Source organism: Leucopleurus acutus (assembly GCF_964270905.1).
Source record: "Leucopleurus acutus genome assembly, chromosome: 7".
Taxonomy (NCBI): Eukaryota; Metazoa; Chordata; class Mammalia; order Artiodactyla; family Delphinidae; genus Leucopleurus; species Leucopleurus acutus.
The window spans coordinates 107910692-107930888 of NC_139150.1; the positions used below are offsets into that span (position 1 = coordinate 107910692).

The following is a 20197-nucleotide window of genomic DNA, read 5'->3' on the forward strand; positions in this document are numbered from 1 at the left end:
ACTACAGTATAGTGTAAACATAACTTACATGCATTGGGAAAGCAAAAAATTTGTGACTCGCTTTGTTGCAATATTCACTTAATTGCAGTGGTCTGGAACCAAACCTGCAATGTCTCTGAGGTATGCCTGCATTTACAAAAACAAGCAGGGGCCTGGATTTGGCTTGTGGACTATAGTTTGCTGACCTCTCATTAAGATGCTAATTCTCTCCAAATTGATTTATTGATTCAGTGCAACTCCTATCAAAATTCCAATAGATGTCTTTGTAGAAATTGCCAAGATTATCCTGAAATTTATATGGAACTGCAGAGTTACTAGAATAGCCAAAACAACTTTGAAAAAAAATAGCTAAATTATTTACATTACTTGATTTGAAATTTTACTATCAGGTTACAGTAATCAAGAGAGTGTGGTATATTGGCTTAAGGATAGATATATAAATGCATGGAACAAGATAGAGGGTCTAGAGATAAACTCTCCCATTTGTGGTCAATTTTTGCCAAAGGTGCCTAGACAATTTTATAGGTAAAGGAGAGTTTTTTTCAACTAATGGCATTGGAACAACTGGACTGATAAAAGATAGATCTAGACCTTTACTTCCATCCACAAAAATTAACTCAAAATATATTATAGACCAAAACATAAGAGCTAAAGGTATACAATTTCTTGAAGAAAACACAGGAGGAAATATTTATGACCATAGATGAGGCAAAGATTTCTTAGATAAGACACTAAAAGTGACCGAAAGCAGATTAGTGATTTCCTAGTATTGGTTGTGGAGGGGAAGGTATGGACTGCAAAGATGCACAAGGGTATCCCAGGAAACACCATGTAGGATAACCAAAAGGAAATTTTTACTTAGATGTATTGAGTTCAGCTATTGAACAGTAAGGCAAAGAGAATATCACAAAATTAACCAAAGAGAAAAGACAAATTACATACATGGTGAAACAAAATTAGAAGAGAAAAAAACAATTTGGTAAAATTAAACATCTACTTATGATAAAAGCTCTTAGCAGAGTTGTATTTGAAAGGAATTTATTTAATCTGATACAGGGTAGCTACAAAAACAAAAATATACAAAAAGCAAATCTTTCATTTGACAAAGATGCCTGCCATTGCTACTCATAGCTGACTCAGGAAGACAAGAAGGAAAAATAAAAGGTATTAGGATTGAAATGAAAGAAGCAAAATTGCTATTAGTTGGGTTTTTTTGGCCATGCAGTACGTGGGATCTTAATTCCCTGATCAGGGGTTAAACCTGCCCCCCTGCATTGGGAGCGCAAAATCTTAACCATTGGACCACCAGGGAAGTCCCTGCTCTTAGTTGTTGATTATATGCTTCTCTACATAGGAAACTGAAAGAATCTTGAAATTGTAGGCATTTCTCTACACCAAACATAATTTTGAAGACATACAACTAAAATGCTGTAAAAATATAATGTTCCTAGGAGTATATCTAAGAAAAGAGATGAAAGATGTTTATTGAGAGAATTTTAAAACTTTATTGAAAAATTAAGAAAGCTTTGAAAAGTAGAGGGACACTATGCTCATAGACAAGGATATTAAATATTATAAAGATGTCTCCAAATCAATCTGTAAAGTCAGTGCTATCTTATTAAAACACCAGTGGGTTTTTAAGTGGAATTTGATAAAAGTTACATGAAAGAGCAAAGGATCAAGGGGAACCAAGGTTCTCTTGAAGAGCAAGAAGGAGGGAAGAGGATTCTAGGAGACTTAGCCTACTAAATACAAAGTTTATTCTAAAAGCCGTGGATGGACTTGCTGCAGCTAGACAAGTGCGACAGAATAGAGAGACCAACGTGTGGAAAGTTAATATTTGACAGAAGTGGCATTGCAGGTCAATGAAGAATCATAGCATTCTCTGGAGTAGGAAATCAGTAAGTAATACCTAATTGTGAAAAATAGCCAAAAATTTAAAAAAAACAAAAAACAGCTGAAAGAGTTGAAAATGGTTACTTCTGGGGAAAGGGAATTAGATGATGTGTGAGCAGGAAACAGGTAACTTCCTTTTTAAAAAATAACTTTTTAGAAACTGTCTTTTAAATTAGTAATGTGAATAACTGAACAGTGAAAAAATTTAATTAAAAAATATTGTGTCTTGTAAAAGGATTTTTTTTTTTAAAATACATTTATCAGACATGCTTTGGTTTATCCTCATGATACTACGAGCCATAGCCAGCATGTTAGGGCAACTCTGATTTATAGGAACATATTGAAATTTACATACACATAATTTTGTTTGTTTTTTGCAGTGCAAAGCTTTTTACAGTCTTTAAGTGATTTTCATTTTTGATATTAGAAATAAGTTGTCATTTGATAGTTTTATGTTGTGTACTTTTGGTTCTTAGCATACTGAGTTTGAAATTATTTCATTGACTTCTAAGTATAATCTTTCTTAGTATTAAGTTGTTATTGCTTTAAGAGAGATGTTAACAGTCTTTCCTCATTTTTCTCCTTTTTTAAATAACAGAAATGAGCAAGGGGTTTGATGTAAGTATTAGCAGTGTTCTGTTCTGGTTAAGCATCATCTGGAGTTTTAGTCTTCCTGTTGCTGTACTTTAAGAGTACCATTAACAAAGTAAATGGTACCAAGACAAGAAGGAATGAGATGATGTTGGCCCTGATATTCATAAATATACTTAATATATTTAACTTGGAGAATAGAAGACTAAGGGAGAAACAACTCTTTCATATATTCCATAAGATGTCATGTGAAATGGGGAACTTGTACTGAAATCACAGTAAACAACAATAGAGGAAGTTACAGAGCAATAAGTTTTGCTCAATAGGAGGAAGAACTTTCTAGGAACTAGGGATACCTAGCACTGTAGGAAGCTGGCTCTGAAGAGTGGAGCTCCTTTTCTGTGGAAGTATTTAAGTATGGGCTAGGTATCCTTCTATTAAATTCCTGTGAGATGGCTTCTTCACTGTATGAAAATTGATCTCTAAGCTTTAAAAGTTTTCAGATTATTTTGTGACATTGAGATACTTGCTTAGCTTTGAAGTATTTTGTGTTTTTCAGACCAGTGAATGGAGGTTAAGCTATGTCAATAAGGAATTTGCTGTTTGCCCCTCTTACCCACCAATTGTCATAGTACCCAAAGCCATTGATGATGAAGCTCTTCGGAAGGTAGCTACGTTTCGACATGGAGGACGCTTCCCAGTACTCAGCTATTATCATAAAAAAAATGGAATGGTAAGTGAACAATAAATACTACTGCTTAATCGACTGGAAGACTTGGTTTGAGGTTCTTAGAAATGTTCCCCTTTTCTGTGTACCTGTTCATTTAAGTGATTAGTTTCTCCCGCTGGGACTTCTGTTATTTAAGCTTTAGGGAATCAGGAGTAGAGTGTTTTCTGTGATCAGGACATGACTTTGAATTCTTTCCATGATGCTGCTTAACCTTAGAAAAGCCCAAAGAAGTGTATCTTTAGGACTCAGTACAAAGGGAGCTAATGTTTAGTTTATACTTAAAATGAACACTCTTAGGTAGAAAAATAAATTTCTCTGACCAGAATAATGGTATGATACTTTATTTTAATGATTCTCACCAGATTTTCCTGTGAAAGGTAAATTGAACAGACGTTTTTATTTTCAGAAGGGAAAAGAGTGACACATGTCATTAGTCACAACTTAAGTAAACACAGGAGTCAGGAATTGAATAGGCAAGTGCTCACTGTGTGTTCGTTTCCTAAATATTTTCGAAGTTTATTTCTCTCCTCTTATTTTCTCTTTGTCAGTAAACTCTGCTTCTCATTTTGAATCCAGTAGTAAATGAGTGGGTAAGTTATAGCTATCTTCCATTTTCCTTTTTCCCCTGGTAGTAAGTCAAGTGTAGATATTTAGGATAAAGGGATTTCTAGAAATCAGGTCACCTATCTTGCCTGCTCAGCAGTATTTCTCTTCACTAGGGTTCACCATAAAGCATTTTAACAACTCATAAAATATATTATTGCGTCCAGTTACATGGTAAGTGCAGTCTGAGAGTTAGCCATTGTCATCCTCTGGATGACCTTCCTTATGTTAAATTTCAGGGTAGTTAAGATAACAGTATGTATTATGGCACTGGTCCCCAACCTTTTTGGCACCAGGGACTCTTCATGGAAGACAGTTTTTCCACTGAAAGGGTGGGGGGTGGCTCAGGCGGTAATGCAGGTGATGGGTAGCGGCAGATGAAGCTTCGCTCGCCCACCTACCACTCACCTCCTACTCTGAGGCCTGGTTCCTAACAGGCTGTGGGCTGGTACCGGTCTGCGGCCTGGGGGTTGGGAACCCCTGTATTATGGGACGAGCTTGAAATAATTCTAAACCATTCGCCAGGGAATAGATCCGTATAACAGATATTGATTTCTTGAGAAAAGTTTCAAAAGCAGACTTCGAAGTATGTAGTTTTTGGTCTTTGGAGTCAAGTGGTTAAGTCCTGGAATACTGGAAAAGACCACTGGAGAATAAAGAATAAATAAGTAGTTTTCAAGATATTGAAAGTGATTCCCGAAACAAGAATAATAGTACATAAATTTTTTTTATTTTACCATTGGTGCCTTTTCTCTTTATAATTCTTGATAAAACCTGCCAACCCTAAGTTTATGTAGTTGAAGCCAAAGTTTCCTGGTGTGTAGGCTGTTATCATTATCTAAATTACAGGCCCAGATCTGCTGGATAATTAATTCACTGACTAAATGAATTGTAATATTTGATCTTAAAGAGGAACTATAATTTATTATGTGAAAGTATTTTGAGATAGTAGGAAGAAAAATCATGTAAAAGTGCAAGTCTTGTTTTTGTTTTACAATGATTAACTATTGTCAATACATAGAAACATTTCTTTGTTTTAGGATCAAATTCATCTCCGAAGTGACACACAATTTTTTTATTCTTTTAAAACATCTTTATTGGAGTATAATTGCTTTACAATGGTGTGTTAGTTTCTGCTGTATAACAAAGTGAATCAGCTATACATATAACTTATATCCCCATATCCCCTTCCTCTTGCGTCTCCCTCCCACCCTCCTTATCCCACCCCTCTAGGTGGTCACAGAGCACCGAGCTGATCTCCCTGTGCTATGCGGCTGCTTCCCACTAGCTATTGGTTTTACATTTAGTAGTGTATATATGTCCATGCCACTCTCTCACTTCGTCCCAGCTTACCCTTCCCCCTCCCTGCATCCTCAAGTCCATTCTCTGGTAGGTCTGCGTCTTTATTCCCTTCATGCCCCTAGGTTCTTTTTTTTTTTAAACAGAGAACAGGGGTCTTTATTTATTTATTTATTTATAAATTTATTTATTTATTTTGGGCTGTGTTGGGTCTTCGTTTCTGTGTGAGGGCTTTCTCTAGTTGTGGCAAGTGAGGGCCACTCTTCATCGTGGTGCACGGGCCTCTCACTATCGCAGCCTCTCTTGTTGCGGAGCACAGGCTCCAGACGCGCAGGCTCAGTAGTTGTGGCTCACGGGCCTAGTTGCTCCGCGGCATGTGGGATCTTCCCAGACCAGGGCTCGAACCCGTGTCCCCTGCATTAGCAGGCAGATTCTCAACCACTGCCCCACCAGGGAAGCCCCCACCTAGGTTCATCATGACCATTTTCTTTAGATTCCATATATATGTGTTAGTATACGGTATTTGTTTTTCTCTTTCTGACTTACTTCACTCTGTATGACAGACTCTAGGTCCATCCACCTCACTACAAATAACTCAATTTCGTTTCTTTTTATGGCTGAGTAATATTGCATTGTATATATGTGCCACATCTTCTTTATCCATTCATCTGTCAGTGGACACTTAGGTTGCTTCCATGTCCTGGCTATTGTAAATAGAGCTGCAATGAACACTGTGGTACATTACTCTTTATAGAATTGTTTTTTGAGATACTCTTAATGTAGCTAATTCATTTCTGCTTTCAGAAACTTTAAAAAGCAGCTACTGTTAAATTTTAGACTCTATTGTCCTTGTAGGTTATTATGCGAAGTGGTCAGCCACTCACTGGCACAAATGGGAGACGGTGCAAAGAAGATGAGAAGCTGATAAATGCTACCCTCAGGGCAGGAAAGCGTGGCTACATCATTGACACCCGACCTCTAAACGTAGCTCAGCAAGCTAGAGCCAAAGGAGGCGGCTTTGAACAAGAAGCTCATTATCCCCAGTGGAGGCGGATTCATAAGTCCATTGAGAGGTAAAACATTTGGGAGACAGTACTGGACTCTTATTTGAAGATATTTAGAGTGGGTGAGCCCTTAGCTGTTCAAAAATCACAAGTTTTCAAATGAACCTTCATATTAACTTGAGTCAAAAATTGGCTGGATATCCTGTCCTTGTGTTTTTTGGTTTTTTCTGCGATACGCGGTCCTCTCACTGTTGTGGCCTCTCCCGCTGCGGAGCACAGGCTCCGGACGCACAGGCTCAGCAGCCATGGCTCACGGGCCCAGCCGCTCTGCGGCATGTGGGATCTTCCCGGACCGGGGCATGAAGCCGTGTCCCCTGCATCGGCAGGCAGACTCTCAACCGCTGCACCACCAGGGAAGCCCTGTCCTTGTGTTTCATAAGATAAGCAGAAAACTTATGGTGGATGCTCAGAAGTGAGTTTTGATCAGATAGCATTTTTTCTCTGTTAGCTCTGAAATTTCATCACCATGAGGTCTGCTCCTCTACTTGTAGATCAGCAGTCACCAAACTTACTGAAAAGATATGCTACACATAATTATGTTTTCCTAAGTCAAAAAGACTTAGACATTTAATTTCCCTGATACACACTTATTTTCACACCTTGTTTCCTCTACCTATATCATCTCCTTTATGCTTGCAATTAGTGGTTTATAATTGCTTCTGGGTGGGTGAGTGGGTAGGAGTTAGAGTTAATAAAACAATGGGATCTGAGCTGGCCTTGGGCATCCCTGCTGTGACAGTACAGGTGTCCAGAGTTGATTCTGTGGGAACGGGACACAGATGTTAGTGATGCTGTTTTGTGACCTGTGACAAAAAGCAGTGCTGTGGCCCTCTTCTCAGTCAGATAATTCAGTTATGCAAACTGGGTTTAATCTGTTCAGTTGAGGAAGAGTTTACCATCGCAGGCATTTTAAGCATTTCACACTCATGTTTAAATATTAGTTTTTCAGTCTTTAACCCTATAAGTTATTATATAGCAAGGTAAATATTTTTATAGTATTTGGAGCTGCTTTTGCCCTTGCATATATATTGGAGGCTGAGTTTTTGATTTGGTTTCTTCCTTCATTGTTCTATGTTCTGTTTTCTTTCTTTCTTCTTTTTAACTTTTTCTTGTTTTTGAAAGGTATCACATTCTTCAGGAGAGCTTAATCAAACTCGTGGAAGCTTGTAATGACCAAACACATAACATGGACCGATGGCTCAGTAGATTGGAGGCCTCCAACTGGCTGACTCACATCAAGGAGATTCTGACAACTGCCTGTCTGGTAGCTCAGTGTCTCGACAGGTAAAGTGCATCTCCAGGTTATAGAGCGGGCCACTCACACCAACAAGACTTCGCTTCCATCCAGACTTGTGGTTGTGTATCATGTTACTGTTCATGCCTGTCTGTATCTTATGTTTACATAAGATCATTTTACAAATAACTACAGAAGATAGTCAACGCCATTCAGTGTCAGTGAAGTATGTGTGTAGAGTCTGGCATTTAATTGATAATGTTTGTTGAATGAATGTGAACCATGTACATATACATGTCTTCCATGACAAAATTTTTTTAAGTATTAAAGGACCTATTTTTTTCTATAAAAATCCTTAAAATGTGAATCTACCAATTTTCCTTTTCTTAGACTGAAAAAGAATGAAAAGAAGTTTTCTTATTTCTCCTCAGAGGGCCAAACTTGGCCTTCAAGGAACTTTTGAAATAGCAATGAAAGGAAACATGTAATTTTGTTACACAGTAAATGATCCTTTCTAATTTCTCAGCTATCTTGTTACAAACTACTTGATATGTGCAGTTATATCTGGATCTCAAGTTGAGAAAACCGGATGGTAGTGATGTGAAGTATATGAAGTGATTTTAGTTTATTCACTCAGTTGAGAGTTGCTAATCCTCGACACTTGAAGCAGAAGACTTGAACAGGGGCAGAAGGATTGGTATAAGTTGTTGCAGAAGCTTAGAATGCCCTTTTCATTTATTTTTTCATTTTAAACCTGTTTTTTTAAAAAAAATAAATTTATCTATTTAGGGCCGCGTCGGGTCTTCGTTGCTGCATGCGGGCTTTCTCTAATTGCCTCAAGTGGGGCCTTCTCTTCCTTGCAGTGCGTGGGCTTCTCATTGTGGTGGCTTCTCTTGTTGCAGAGTACAGGCTCTAGGCGTGTGGGCTTCAGTAGTTGTGGCACGCAGGCTCAGTAGTTGTGGCGCACAGGATTAGTTGCTCCGCAGCATGTGGGATCTTCCGGGACCAGGGCTCAAACCCGTGTCCCCTGCATTGGCAGGTGGATTCTTAACCACTGCACCACCAGGGGAAGTCGTTTTAAAATGTTATATGCTTGCAAAGATGGGGTGGAGGGCAGTGCTGAACTTCCTAGCAGCCAATTCAAAGGCAGAGAACACTTTGCTTAAAAATGAACCCACATAAACATGAATTTCAATTAGAACCCCGATCTGCATTCACACAGGATGCTGCAACAGGCCCTAGAAGAGCTGGCTAAGTCCTTGTCTTGGTCCATCTCTACTCTAATGTCTTCATTAGCTTCCACAGAGAATAGATGTCTCCTCGATAAGGCATCAGTTACTCCACTTGAAAGCAGATGGGACAAAGACTGAAAGGAGGTTTTCTGAAAACCAGATTTTTTTTTTTTTTTTTTGCGGTATGCAGGCCTCTCACTGTTGTGGCCTCTCCTGTTGCGGAGCACAGGCTCCGGACGTGCAGGCTCAGCGGCCATGGCTCACAGGCCCAGCCGCTCCACGGCACGTGGGATCTTCCCAGACCGGGGCACAAAACCGTGTCCCCTGCATCGGCAGGCAGACTCTCAACCACTGCGCCACTAGGGAAGCCCTACATACATAATTTCATTTAAGCTTCCAAACAACAATTGTTATGTATTATTACCCTACCTCTATAGATAAGGAAAAATAAAATCAGAGTAAGTTGCCTGAGTTGTACTGATTACAGCCCAAGTGGCAGTGCTGAGATTCCAACCTTTTTGTAAGAAATAATTAAGGAATAACACAGATAGACCCCTGAGTGTATGTCTCTGGATCATTTCCTGGATCTTTAAATGGCTGTTGTTCTGCTCTGGTATTTTCTATGCTATTTTGTTTGTTTGTTTGTTGTTGTTTTTGGTTTAAGTAACATCAGGGATGGTTAACATAAAAACTTTTAGCTGGGAGAGCAAATCTATTTCAGAGAGAAAAATGCCCATCCCTTGGTTGTTTCAGAAGGGTCTCCTTATTTGCTTCAGAAAGCTGAAGGAAGACTCTGGGAGCACATTAATATATGCTAACAACTTTTTCTATAGGAAAATGTGAAAACTTGCCCCACTCTTGTGCAAGATGGAACACGAAATATTTTAATACATTATCCTTCTATATTAAAAAAAAACTAGGCTGCTGTTTTAAAATAGGATAGATGTGACCCCAGTTGCATTTTTGGGGGTTAATTTTTAAATGTTTGCACACCAACAATTTCATCAACAAAAACATACATCTCTGAATAAAATGAGAAATACTTATAACCAAGAAGAACAACAGATAATTTCACTGGTAGTTACTGATTTTATGTTTTTCAGTTTATCAGAGGGATTTTTCTTTTTGTGCAAGCATTTTGCATGCTTATTTTGGGTCAAATTCTAAACCTAGCCCTGACACCAGTATTTAATTCCCAGGGGCTAGTATATGTACACAAGGAAAGCTTCCAAAGATATCTTCCTATCAACTGAGTTATTTAAAATACTAATCTATTTGTCTGCCAGAAAAAACATATTGATATCATATTAAAGCTAAACTTTTGGAGGGGAAAACATATTTTGTTATTCATTTCTAAACAATTTAAAAAAGAAATATGAAAATAATTACAAAATAAAACTTTCTAGAGTCATAAAATTATTTTATACTCCTAAGTGGTTAATTCCTTTTTTAAATTAATTGAAGTATATTTGATTTACAGTGTTGTATTAGTTTCAGGCGTACAGCAAAATGATTCAGTTATACATATACATATATCTATTCTTTTTCAGATTCATTTCCCATATAGATGATTACAGAGTATTGAGTAGAGTTCCCTGTGCTCTACAGTAGGTCCTTGCTGATTATCTATTTTATATATAGTAGTGTGTATAGGTTAATCCCAACCTCCTAATTTATCCCTTCCCCTCCTTTCCCTTTGGTAACCCATAAGTCTGTTTTCTAAGTCTGTGAGTCAGTTTCTGTTTTGTAAATAAGTTCATTTGTATCATTTTTTTAGATTCCACATATAAGTGATATGATTTGATATTTGTCTTTCTCTGTCTGACTTCACTTAGTATGATCATCTCTAGGTCCATCCATGTTGCTGCAAAAGGCATTATTTCATTCTTTTTTCATTCATTTTATCCCCATCAGTGTATACATGTCAATCCCAATCTCCCAACTCATCACACCACCACCACCACCACCACCGCCACTTCCCCCCTTGGTGTCCGTACGTTTGTTCTCTACATCTGTGTCTCAATTTCTGCCCTGCAAACCAGTTCATCTGTACCATTTTTCTAGGATCCACATATATGCGTTAATATACTATATTTGTTTTTCTCTTTTTGCCTTCACTCTGTATGACAGTCTTTAGATACATCCACATCTCTACAAAGGACCCGATTTCGTTCCTTTTCATGGCTAAATAGTATTCCATTGTGCACATGTGCCACATCTTCTTTATCTATTCATCTATCAGTGGACCTTTAGGTTGCTTCCATGTCTTGGCTATTGTAAACAGTGCTGCAATGAACACTGAGGTGCATGTATCTTTTCAAAGTATGGTTTTCTCCAGATATATGCCCAGGAGTGGGATTGCTGGATCATATGGTAGATCTATTTTTAGTTTTTTGAGGAACCTCCATACTGTTTTCCATAGTGGCTATGTCAGTTTACATTCCCACCAATAGTGTAGGAAGGTTCCCTTTTCCCCACACCCTCTCCAGCATTTATTGTTTGTAGACTTTTTGATGATGGCCATTCTGAATGGTGTGATGGGATACCTCAGTAGTTTTGATTTGCATTTCTCTATTAGCGATGTTGAGCAACTTTTCATGTGCTTTTTGGCCATCTGCATGTCTTTGGAGAAATGTCTGTTTATATCTTCTGCCCATTTTTTTGATTGGGTTATTTGTTTTCTGCATCATCTGTTTGTATATTTTGGAGATTAATCCCTTGTCAGTTGCTTCGTTTGCAAATGTTTTCTCCCATTCTGTGGGTTTTCTTTTCATTTTGTTTATGGTTTCCTTTGCTGTGCAAAAGCTTTTAAGTTTTTTTTTTCTGGCTGCGTTGGGTCTTCGTTGCTGCACATAGACTTTCTCCAGTTGCGGCAAGTGGGGGCTACTCTTCATTGCAGTGTGCAGGCTTCTCATTGTGGTAGCTTCTCTTGTTGTGGAGCATGGGCTCTAGGCACGCGGGCTTCAGTAGTTGTGGCTCACAGGCTCTAGAGCGCAGGTTCAGTAGTTGCACATGGGCTTAGTTGCTCCACGGCATGTGGGATCTTCTCGGACCAGGGCTTGAACCCGTGTCCCCTACATTGGCAGGCAGATCCCTAACAACTGTGCCACCAGGGAAGTCCCACTTTTAAGTTTATTCGGTCCCATTTGTTTATTTTTCTTTTTTTTTTAATTGGAGTATAGTTGCTTTACACTGCTGTGTCAGTTTGTTTTTATCTTCATTAATGTAGGAGGTGGATTGAAAAAGATATTGCTGTGATTTACGTCAAAGAGTGTTCTGCCTATGTTTTCCTCCAAGAGTTTTATAGTATCTGGTCTTATATTTAGTTCTTTAATCCATTTTGAGTTTATTTTTGTCTATGGTGTTAGAGAATGTTCTAATTTCATTCTTTTACATGTATCTGTCCAGTTTTTCCAGCACACTGAGGGGTTAATTGTAATATTTCCACAAAGACATGTCATAAGTGACAAGCCAGAAGCTGTGACTTGGGCTTGAGGTAGACGTTTTAGTACTATATGAAGCTCTGTAAGTAAAAATTTTAGATTCAACATTAATTAGACAGTATAATCAGACTCTAATCAGGACAGCAATTGTTAATGTGTCGACCACACATTTACAGATACTGGCGAGAAAACTGGCTAAATTATCAAACCCGAGAAGAAAATGCCTACTTTTGTTATTTCCTGAAGTCATCAAGAAGATTCAATTGTTCTCAGCTTTGAAAAAGGGATATTGACTGCGAAAAATTTACATAGACAGTAGCATGCATTCTTAGATATGATGGAACAATTTAATTAATGATGATGTTGGGATCCTGTTTTCATACATGCATGTTCTTTTTTTTTAATGACGTCTCTTTCCATTTATTCATCTGATCTGTCCATTAATTCGTCTACTTTTTGACGCTTCCAAGCACATTACAGATCATTTACCTTTTTTTATTAACATTTTTTCTTTTTTATTCAAACACAAAGTCACAAAAATTATAATCATCCTCATCAGTTCACTCAGTCCCATGTAATTAATTTTTTTTCATCTTGATCTTTTGTTAACACTTTTATGAATTCATCAGTTTTCCATTAGAGTTCTGAAAATGCTTATTCATTCAGTTCAGAAGTATTATAGTCAGTTACTAGAAACCTGTACTTGTCAGAGTCTTTTCCATGAATTCCTTGAAGATGAAATTCTTTTAAAGGAACATTTTTGAAAAAGCATCAGAGTACACCCAGAAATGTCTGTAAATGACAAAAGACTTAAAACTGACCACGGTTAAAGATTTGATGAAAGTTCATAATAATGCAATTGACAAGGAAATTTAGTTATTTCTGAGATGTACATTTTAAAGTAATAACTACAATTATGACTTAAAACATTATACCAGAACATACAAGATTTTTAGAAATTTCTTGTAATGTCTGAAACATTTATATTAACATATTTCCATACAAATAACCCAAACAAACTTTAGTATTAGTTTTTTGTATTGTTTTGTTTTTTTATACAGCAGGTTCTTATTAGTCATCAATTTTATACACATCAGTGTATACATGTCAATCCCAATCGCCCAATTCAGCACACCACCATTCCCAACCCCCCGCGGTTTTCCCCCCTTGGTGTCCATACGTTTGTTCTCTACATCTGTGTCTCAACTTCTGCCCTGCAAACCGGCTCATCTGTACCATTTTTCTAGGTTCCACATACATGCATTAATATACGATATTTGTTTTTCTCTGACTTACTTCACTCTGTATGACAGTCTCTAGATCCATCCACGTCTCAACAAATGACTCAATTTCATTCCTTTTTATGGCTCAGTAATATTCCATTGTGTATATGTACCACATCTTCTTTATCCATTCGTCTGTCGATGGGCATTTAGGTTGCTTCCATAACCTGGCTGTTGTAAATAGTGCTGCAATGAACATTGGGGTGCATGTGTCTTTTTGAATTATGGTTTTCTCTGGGTATATACCCAGTAGTGGGATTGCTGGGTCATATGGTAGTTCTATTTTTAGTTTTTTAAGGAACCTCCATACTGTTCTCTGTAGTGGCTGTATCAATTTACATTCCCACCAACAGTGCAAGAGGGTTCCCTATTCTCCATACCCTCTCCAGCATTTGTTGTTTGTAGATTTTCTGATGATACCTATTTTGACTGCTGTGAGGTGATACCTCATTGTAGTTTTCATTTGCATTTCTCTAATAATTAGTGATGTTGAGCAGCTTTTCATGTGCTTCTTGGCCATCTGTACATCTTCTTTGGAGAAATGTCTATTTAGGTCTTCTGCCCATTTTTTGAGTCGGTTGTTTGTTTCTTTAATATTGAGCTGTATGAGCTGCTTATATATTTTGGAGATTAATCCTTTGTCCGTTGATTCGTTTGCAAATATTTTCTCGTATTCTGAGGGTTGTCTTTTCGTCTGGTTTATGGTTTCCTTTGCTGTGCAAAAGCTTTTAAGTTTCACTCGGTCCCATTTGTTTATTTTTGTTTTTATTTCCATTATTCTAGGAGGTGGATCAAAAAAGATCTTGCTGTGATTTATGTCAAAGAGTGTTCTTCCTATGTTTTCCTCTAAGAGTTTTATAGTGTCTGGTCTTACATTAAGTCTCTAAGCCATTTTGAGTTTATTTTTGTGTATGGTGTTAGGGAGTGTTCTAATTTCATTCTTTTACACGTAGCTGTCCAGTTTTCCCAGCACCACTCATTGAAGAGACTGTCTTTTCTCCATTGCATATCTTTGTCTCCGTTGTCATAGATTAGTTGACCATAGGTGCGTGGGTTTATCTCTGGGATTTCTATCTTGTTCCATTGATCTATGTTTCTGTTTTTGTGCCAGTACCATATTGTCTTGATTACTGTAGCTTTGTACTACAGTCTGAAGTCAGGGAGTCTGATTCCTCCAGCTCCGTTTTTTTCCCTCAACTGCTTTGGCTATTCGGGGCTTTTTGTGTTACCATACAAATTTTAAAATTATTTGTTCTAGTTCCGTAAAAAATGCCATTGGTAATTTGATAGGGATTGCATTGAATCTGTAGGTTGCTTTGGGTAGTAGAGTCATTTTCACAATATTGATTCTTCCAATCCAAGAACATGGTATATCTCTCCATCTGTTTGTATCATCTTAAATTTCTTTCATCAGTGTCTTATAGGTTTCTGCATACAGGTCTTTTGTCTCCCTAGGTAGGTTTATTCCTAGGTATTTTATTTTTTTCGTTGCAGTGGTAAATGGGAGTGTTTCCTTAATTTCTCTTTCAGGGTTTTCATCATTAGTGCATAGGAATGCAAGAGATTTCTGTGCATTAATTTTGTATCCTGCCACTTTACCATATTCATTGATTAGCTCTAGTAGTTTTCTGGTAGCATCTTTAGGATTCTCTATGTATACTGTCATGTCATCTGCAAACAATGACAGTTTCACTTCTTTTTTTCCAATTTTTATTCCTTTTATTTCCCTTTCTTCTCTGATTGCCGTGGCTAGGACTTCCAAAACTATGTTGAATAAGAGTGGCAAGAGTGGACATCCTTGTCTTGTTCCTGATCTTAGAGGAAATTCTTTCAGTTTTTCACCATTGAGAATGTGGTTTGCTGTGGGTTTGTTGTATATGGCCTTTATTATGTTGAGGTACGTTCCCTCTATGCCCACTTTCTGGAGAGTTTTTATCATAAATGGGTGTTGAATTTTGTAAAAAGCTTTTTCTGCATCTATTGAGATGATCATATGGTTTTTCTCCTTCAGTTTGTTAATATGGTGTATCACATTGATTGACTTGTGTATATTGAAGAATCCTTGCATCCCTGGGATAAATCCCACTTGATCATGGTGTATGATCCTTTTAATGTGCTGTTGGATTCTGTTTGCTGGTATTTTGTTGAGGATTTTTGCATCTATATTCATCAGTGATAGTGGTCTGTAATTTTCTACCTTTGTAGTATCTTTGGTTTTGGAATCAGGGTGATGGTGGCCTCTTAGAATGAGTTTCGAGGTGTTCCTTCCTCTGCAGTTTTTTGGAAGAGTTTGAGGAGGATGGCTGTTAGCTCTTCCCTAAATGTTTGACAATTCACCTGGGAAGCCATCTGGTCCTGGACCCTCTTTTTCTTGATGAGTCTGGCTAATGGTTTATCAACTGTGTTTATCTTCTAAAGGAACCAGCTTTTAGTTTTATTGATCTCTGCTGTTGTTTTCTTTGTGTCTACTTCATTTATTTCTGCTCTGATATTTATGATTTCTTTCCTTCTGCTACCTTTGGGTTTTGTTTGTTCTTTCTCTAGTTCCTTCAGGTGTAAGGTTAGATTGTTTGAGGTTTTTCTTGTTTCTTAAGGTAGGCTTGTATAGCTGTAAACTTCCCTCTTAGAACTGCTTTTTCTGCACCCCGTAAGTTTTGGATATTCGTGTTTTCATTGTCTTTTGGCTCTAGGTATGTATGATTCCCTCTGTGATTTCTTCAGTGATCTCTTGGTCATTTAGTAACGTACTGGGTTTTTTTTTAATCTTTATTGGAGCATAATTGCTTTAGAGTGGTGTGTTACTTTCTGCTTTATAACAAAGTGAATCAGTTATACATATACCTGTGTTCCCATATCTCTTCCCTCTTGCGTCTCCCTCCCTCCCACCCTCCCTATCCCACCCCTCCAGGCGGTCAGAAAGAACCGAGCTGATCTCCCTGTGCTATGCGGCTGCTTCCCAATAGCTATCTACCTTACGTTTGGTAGTGTATATATGTCCGTGCCTCTCTCTCGCTTTGTCACAGCTCACCCTTCCCCCTCCCCGTATCCTCAAGTCCATTCTCTAGTAGGTCTGTGTCTTTATTCCTGTCTCACCCCTAGCTTCTTCGTGATGTTGTTTTTTCTTCTTAAATTCCATATATATGTGTTAGCATACGGTATTTGTCTTTCTCTTTCTGACATACTTCACTCTGTGTGACAGACTCCAGGTCTCTCCACCTCATTACAAATAGCTCAATTTCGTGTCTTTTTATGGCTGAGTCATATTCCATAGCATACATGTGCCACATCTTCTTTATCCATTCTTCCGATGATGGACACGTAGGTTGTTTCCAGTCCGGGCTATTGTAAATAGAGCTGCAATGAACATTTTGGTACATGACTCTTTTTGAATTATGGTGTTCTGAGGGTATATGCCCAGTAGTGGGATTGCCGGGTCACGTGGTAGTTCTATTTGTAGTTTTTTAAGGAACCTCCATACTGTTCTCCACAGTGGCTGTATCAATTTACATTCCCACCTACAGTGCAAGAGGCTTCCCTTTTCTCCACACCCACTCCAGCATTTACTGTTTCTAGATTTTTTGATGATGGCCATTCTGACTGGTGTGAGATGATATCTCATTGTAGTTCTGATTTGCATTTCTCTAATGATTAATGAAGTTGAGCATTGTTTCCTGTGTTTGTTGGCAGTCTGTATATCTTCTTTGGAGAAATGTCTATTTCGGTCTTCTGCCCATTTTTGGATTGGGTTGTTTGATTTTTTGTTCTTGAGCTGTCTGAGCTGCTTATAAATTTTGGAGATTAATCCTTTGTCAGTTGCTTCATTTTGCAAATATTTTCTCCCCTTGTGAGGTTTGTCTTTTGGTCTTGTTTGTGGTTTCCTTTGCTGTGCAAAAGCTTTGAAGTTCCATTAGGTCCCATTTGTTTATTTTTGTTTTTATTTCCATTTCTCTAGGAGGTGGGTCAAAAAGGATCTTGCTGTGATTTATGTCTTAGAGTGTTCTGCCTATGTTTTCCTTTAGGAGTTTGATAGTTTCTGGCCTTACATTTAGGTCTTCAATCCATTTTGAGCTTATATTTGTGTATGGTGTTAGGGAGTGATCTAATCTCATACTTTTACATGTATCTGTCCAGTTTTCCCAGCACCACTTATTGAAGAGGCTGTCCTTTCTCCACTGTACATTCCTGCCTCCTTTATCAAAGATAAGGTGACCATATGTGCGTGGGTTTATCTCTGGGCTTTCTGTCCTGTTCCATTGATCTATCTTTCTGTTTTTGTGCCAGTACCATACTGTCTTGATTACTGTAGCTTTGTAGTATAGTCTGAAGTCACGGAGCCTGATTCCTCCAGCTCCGTTTTTCGTTCTCAAGATTGCTTTGGCTATTCGGGGTCTTTTGTGTTTCCATACAAATTGTGAAAGTTTTCATTCTAGTTTTGTGAAAAATGCCAGTGGTAGTTTGCTAGGGATTGCATTGAATCTGTAGATTGCTTTGGGTAGTAGAGTCCTTTTCACAATGTTGATTCTTCCCATCCAAGAACATGGTATATCTCTCCATCTATTTGTATCATCTTTAATTTCTTTCATCAGTGTCTTATAATTTTCTGCATACAGGTCTTTTGTCTCCTTAGGTAGGTTTATTCCTAGGTATTTTATTCTTTGTGCTGCAGTGGTAAATGGGAGTGTTTTCTTGATTTCACTTTCAGATTTTTCATCATTGGTGTATAGGAATGCCAGAGATTTCTGTGCCCTGCTACTTTACCAAATTCATTGATTAGCTCTAGTAGTTTTCCGGTAGCATCTTTAGGATTCGCTGTGTGTAGTGCCATGTCATCTGCAAACAGTGACAGCTTTACTTCTTCTTTTCCGATTTGGATTCCTTTTATTTCCTTTTCTTCTCTGATTGCGGTGGCTAAAACTTCCAAAACTATGTTGAATAAGAGTGGTGAGAGTGGGCAGCCTTGTCTTGTTCCTGATCTTAGTGGAAATGCTTTCATGTTTTCACCATTGTGGATGACATTGGTTGTGGGTTTGTGATATATGTCCTTTATCATGTTGAGGAAAGTTCCCTCTATGCCTACTTTCTGCAGCGTTTTTATCATAAATGGGTTTTGAATTTTGTCAAAAGCTTTCTGTGCATCTATTGAGATGATCATATGGTTTTTCTTCTTCAGTTTGTTAATACGGTTCATCACATTGATTGTTTTGCGTATACTGAGGAATCCTTGCATTCCTGGAGTAAACCCCATTTGATCATGGTGTATGATCCTTTTAATGTGCTGTTGGATTCTGTTTGCTGGTATTTTGTTGAGGATTTTTGCGTCTGTGTTCATCAGGGATATTGGCCTGTAGTTTTCTTTCTTTGTGACATCCTTGTCTGGTTCTGGTATCAAGGTGACGGTGGCCTCGTAGAATGAATTTGGGAGTGTTCCTCCCTCTGCTATATTTTGGAAGAGTTTGAGAAGGATAGGTGTTAGCTCTTCTCTAAATGTTTGATAGAAGTCGCCTGTGAAGCCATCTGGTCCTGGGCTTTTGTTTGTTGGAAGATTTTTAATCACAGTTTCCATTTCAGTGCTTGTGATTGGTCTGTTCGTATTTTCTGTTTTTCCCGATTCAGTCTTGGCAGGTTGTGCATCCCTAAGAATTTGTCCGTTTCTTCCAGGTTGTCCATTTTATTGGCATAGAGTTGCTTGTGGTAATCTCTCATGATCTTTTGTATTTCTGCACTGTCAGTTGTTACTTCTCCTTTTTCATTGCTAATTGTATTGATTTGAGTCTTCTCCCTTTTTTTCTTGATGAGTCTGACTAATGGTTTATCAATTTTGTCTATCTTCTCAAAGAACCAGCTTTTAGCTTTATTGATCTTTGCTATCGTTTCCTTCATTTCTTTTTCATTGATTTCTGATCTGATCTTTATGATTTCTTTCCTTCTGCTAACTTTGGGGTTTTTTTGTTCTTCTTTCTCTTTAAAATTGCTTTAGGTGCGAGGTTAGGTTGTTTATTCGAGATGCTTTCTCTTTCTTAAGGTAGGGTTGTATTGCTATAAACTTGCCTCTTAGAACTGCTGTTGCTGCATCCCATAGGTTTGGGGTCGTCGTGTCTCGATTGTCATTCGTCTCTAGGTGTTTTTTGATTTCCTCTTTGATTTCTTCAGTGATCACTTCGTTATTAAGTAGTGTAGTGTTTAGCATCCAAGTGTTTGCATTTTTTACAGATCTTTTCCTGTATTTGATATCCAGAATCATAGCCTTGTGGTCGGAAAGATACTTGAAACAATTTCAATTTTCTTAAATTTACCAGGGCTTGACTTGTGACCCAAGATATGATCTATTCTGTAGAATGTTGCATGAGCACTTGAGAAAAATGTGTATTTTGTTGTTTTTGTTAGAATGTCCTATAAATGTCAGTAACGTCTGTCTTGTTTAATGTATCATTTAAAGCTTGTGTTTCCTTATTTATTTTCATTTTGCATGATCGGTCCATTGCTGAAGGTGGTGTGTCAAAGTTTCCTACTATGAATGTGTTAGTGTTGATTTCTCCTTTTATAGCTGTTAGTATTTTCTTTATGTATTGAGGTGCTTCTGTGTTGGGTGCCTAGATATTTACAATTGTTATATCTTCTTCTTGGATCGATCCCTTGATCATTATGTAGTGTTCTTTGTCTCTTGTAGTAGTCTTTATTTTAAAGTCTATTTTGTCTGATATGAGAATTGCTACTCCAGCTTTCTTTTGGTTTCCATTTGCATGGAATATCTTTTTCCATCCCCTCACTTTCAGTCTGTATGTGTCTCTAGGTCGGACATGGGTCTCTTGTAGACAACATTAA

The 20197-nt window shown here is 37.8% G+C and overlaps 1 protein-coding gene across 1 annotated transcript in view; it reads left to right on the forward strand.

Annotated features, from left to right (window-relative positions):
* MTMR9 (myotubularin related protein 9) overlaps window positions 1-20197 on the forward strand; it is a 78968-nt gene that overhangs the window by 32161 nt on the left and 26610 nt on the right. The window contains exons 4-6 of the mRNA XM_082842785.1: window positions 3047-3220; window positions 5975-6192; window positions 7306-7467. Of these exons, the coding sequence (XP_082698911.1) occupies window positions 3047-3220; window positions 5975-6192; window positions 7306-7467 (554 nt within the window). The remainder of the gene's footprint in view (window positions 1-3046; window positions 3221-5974; window positions 6193-7305; window positions 7468-20197) is intronic.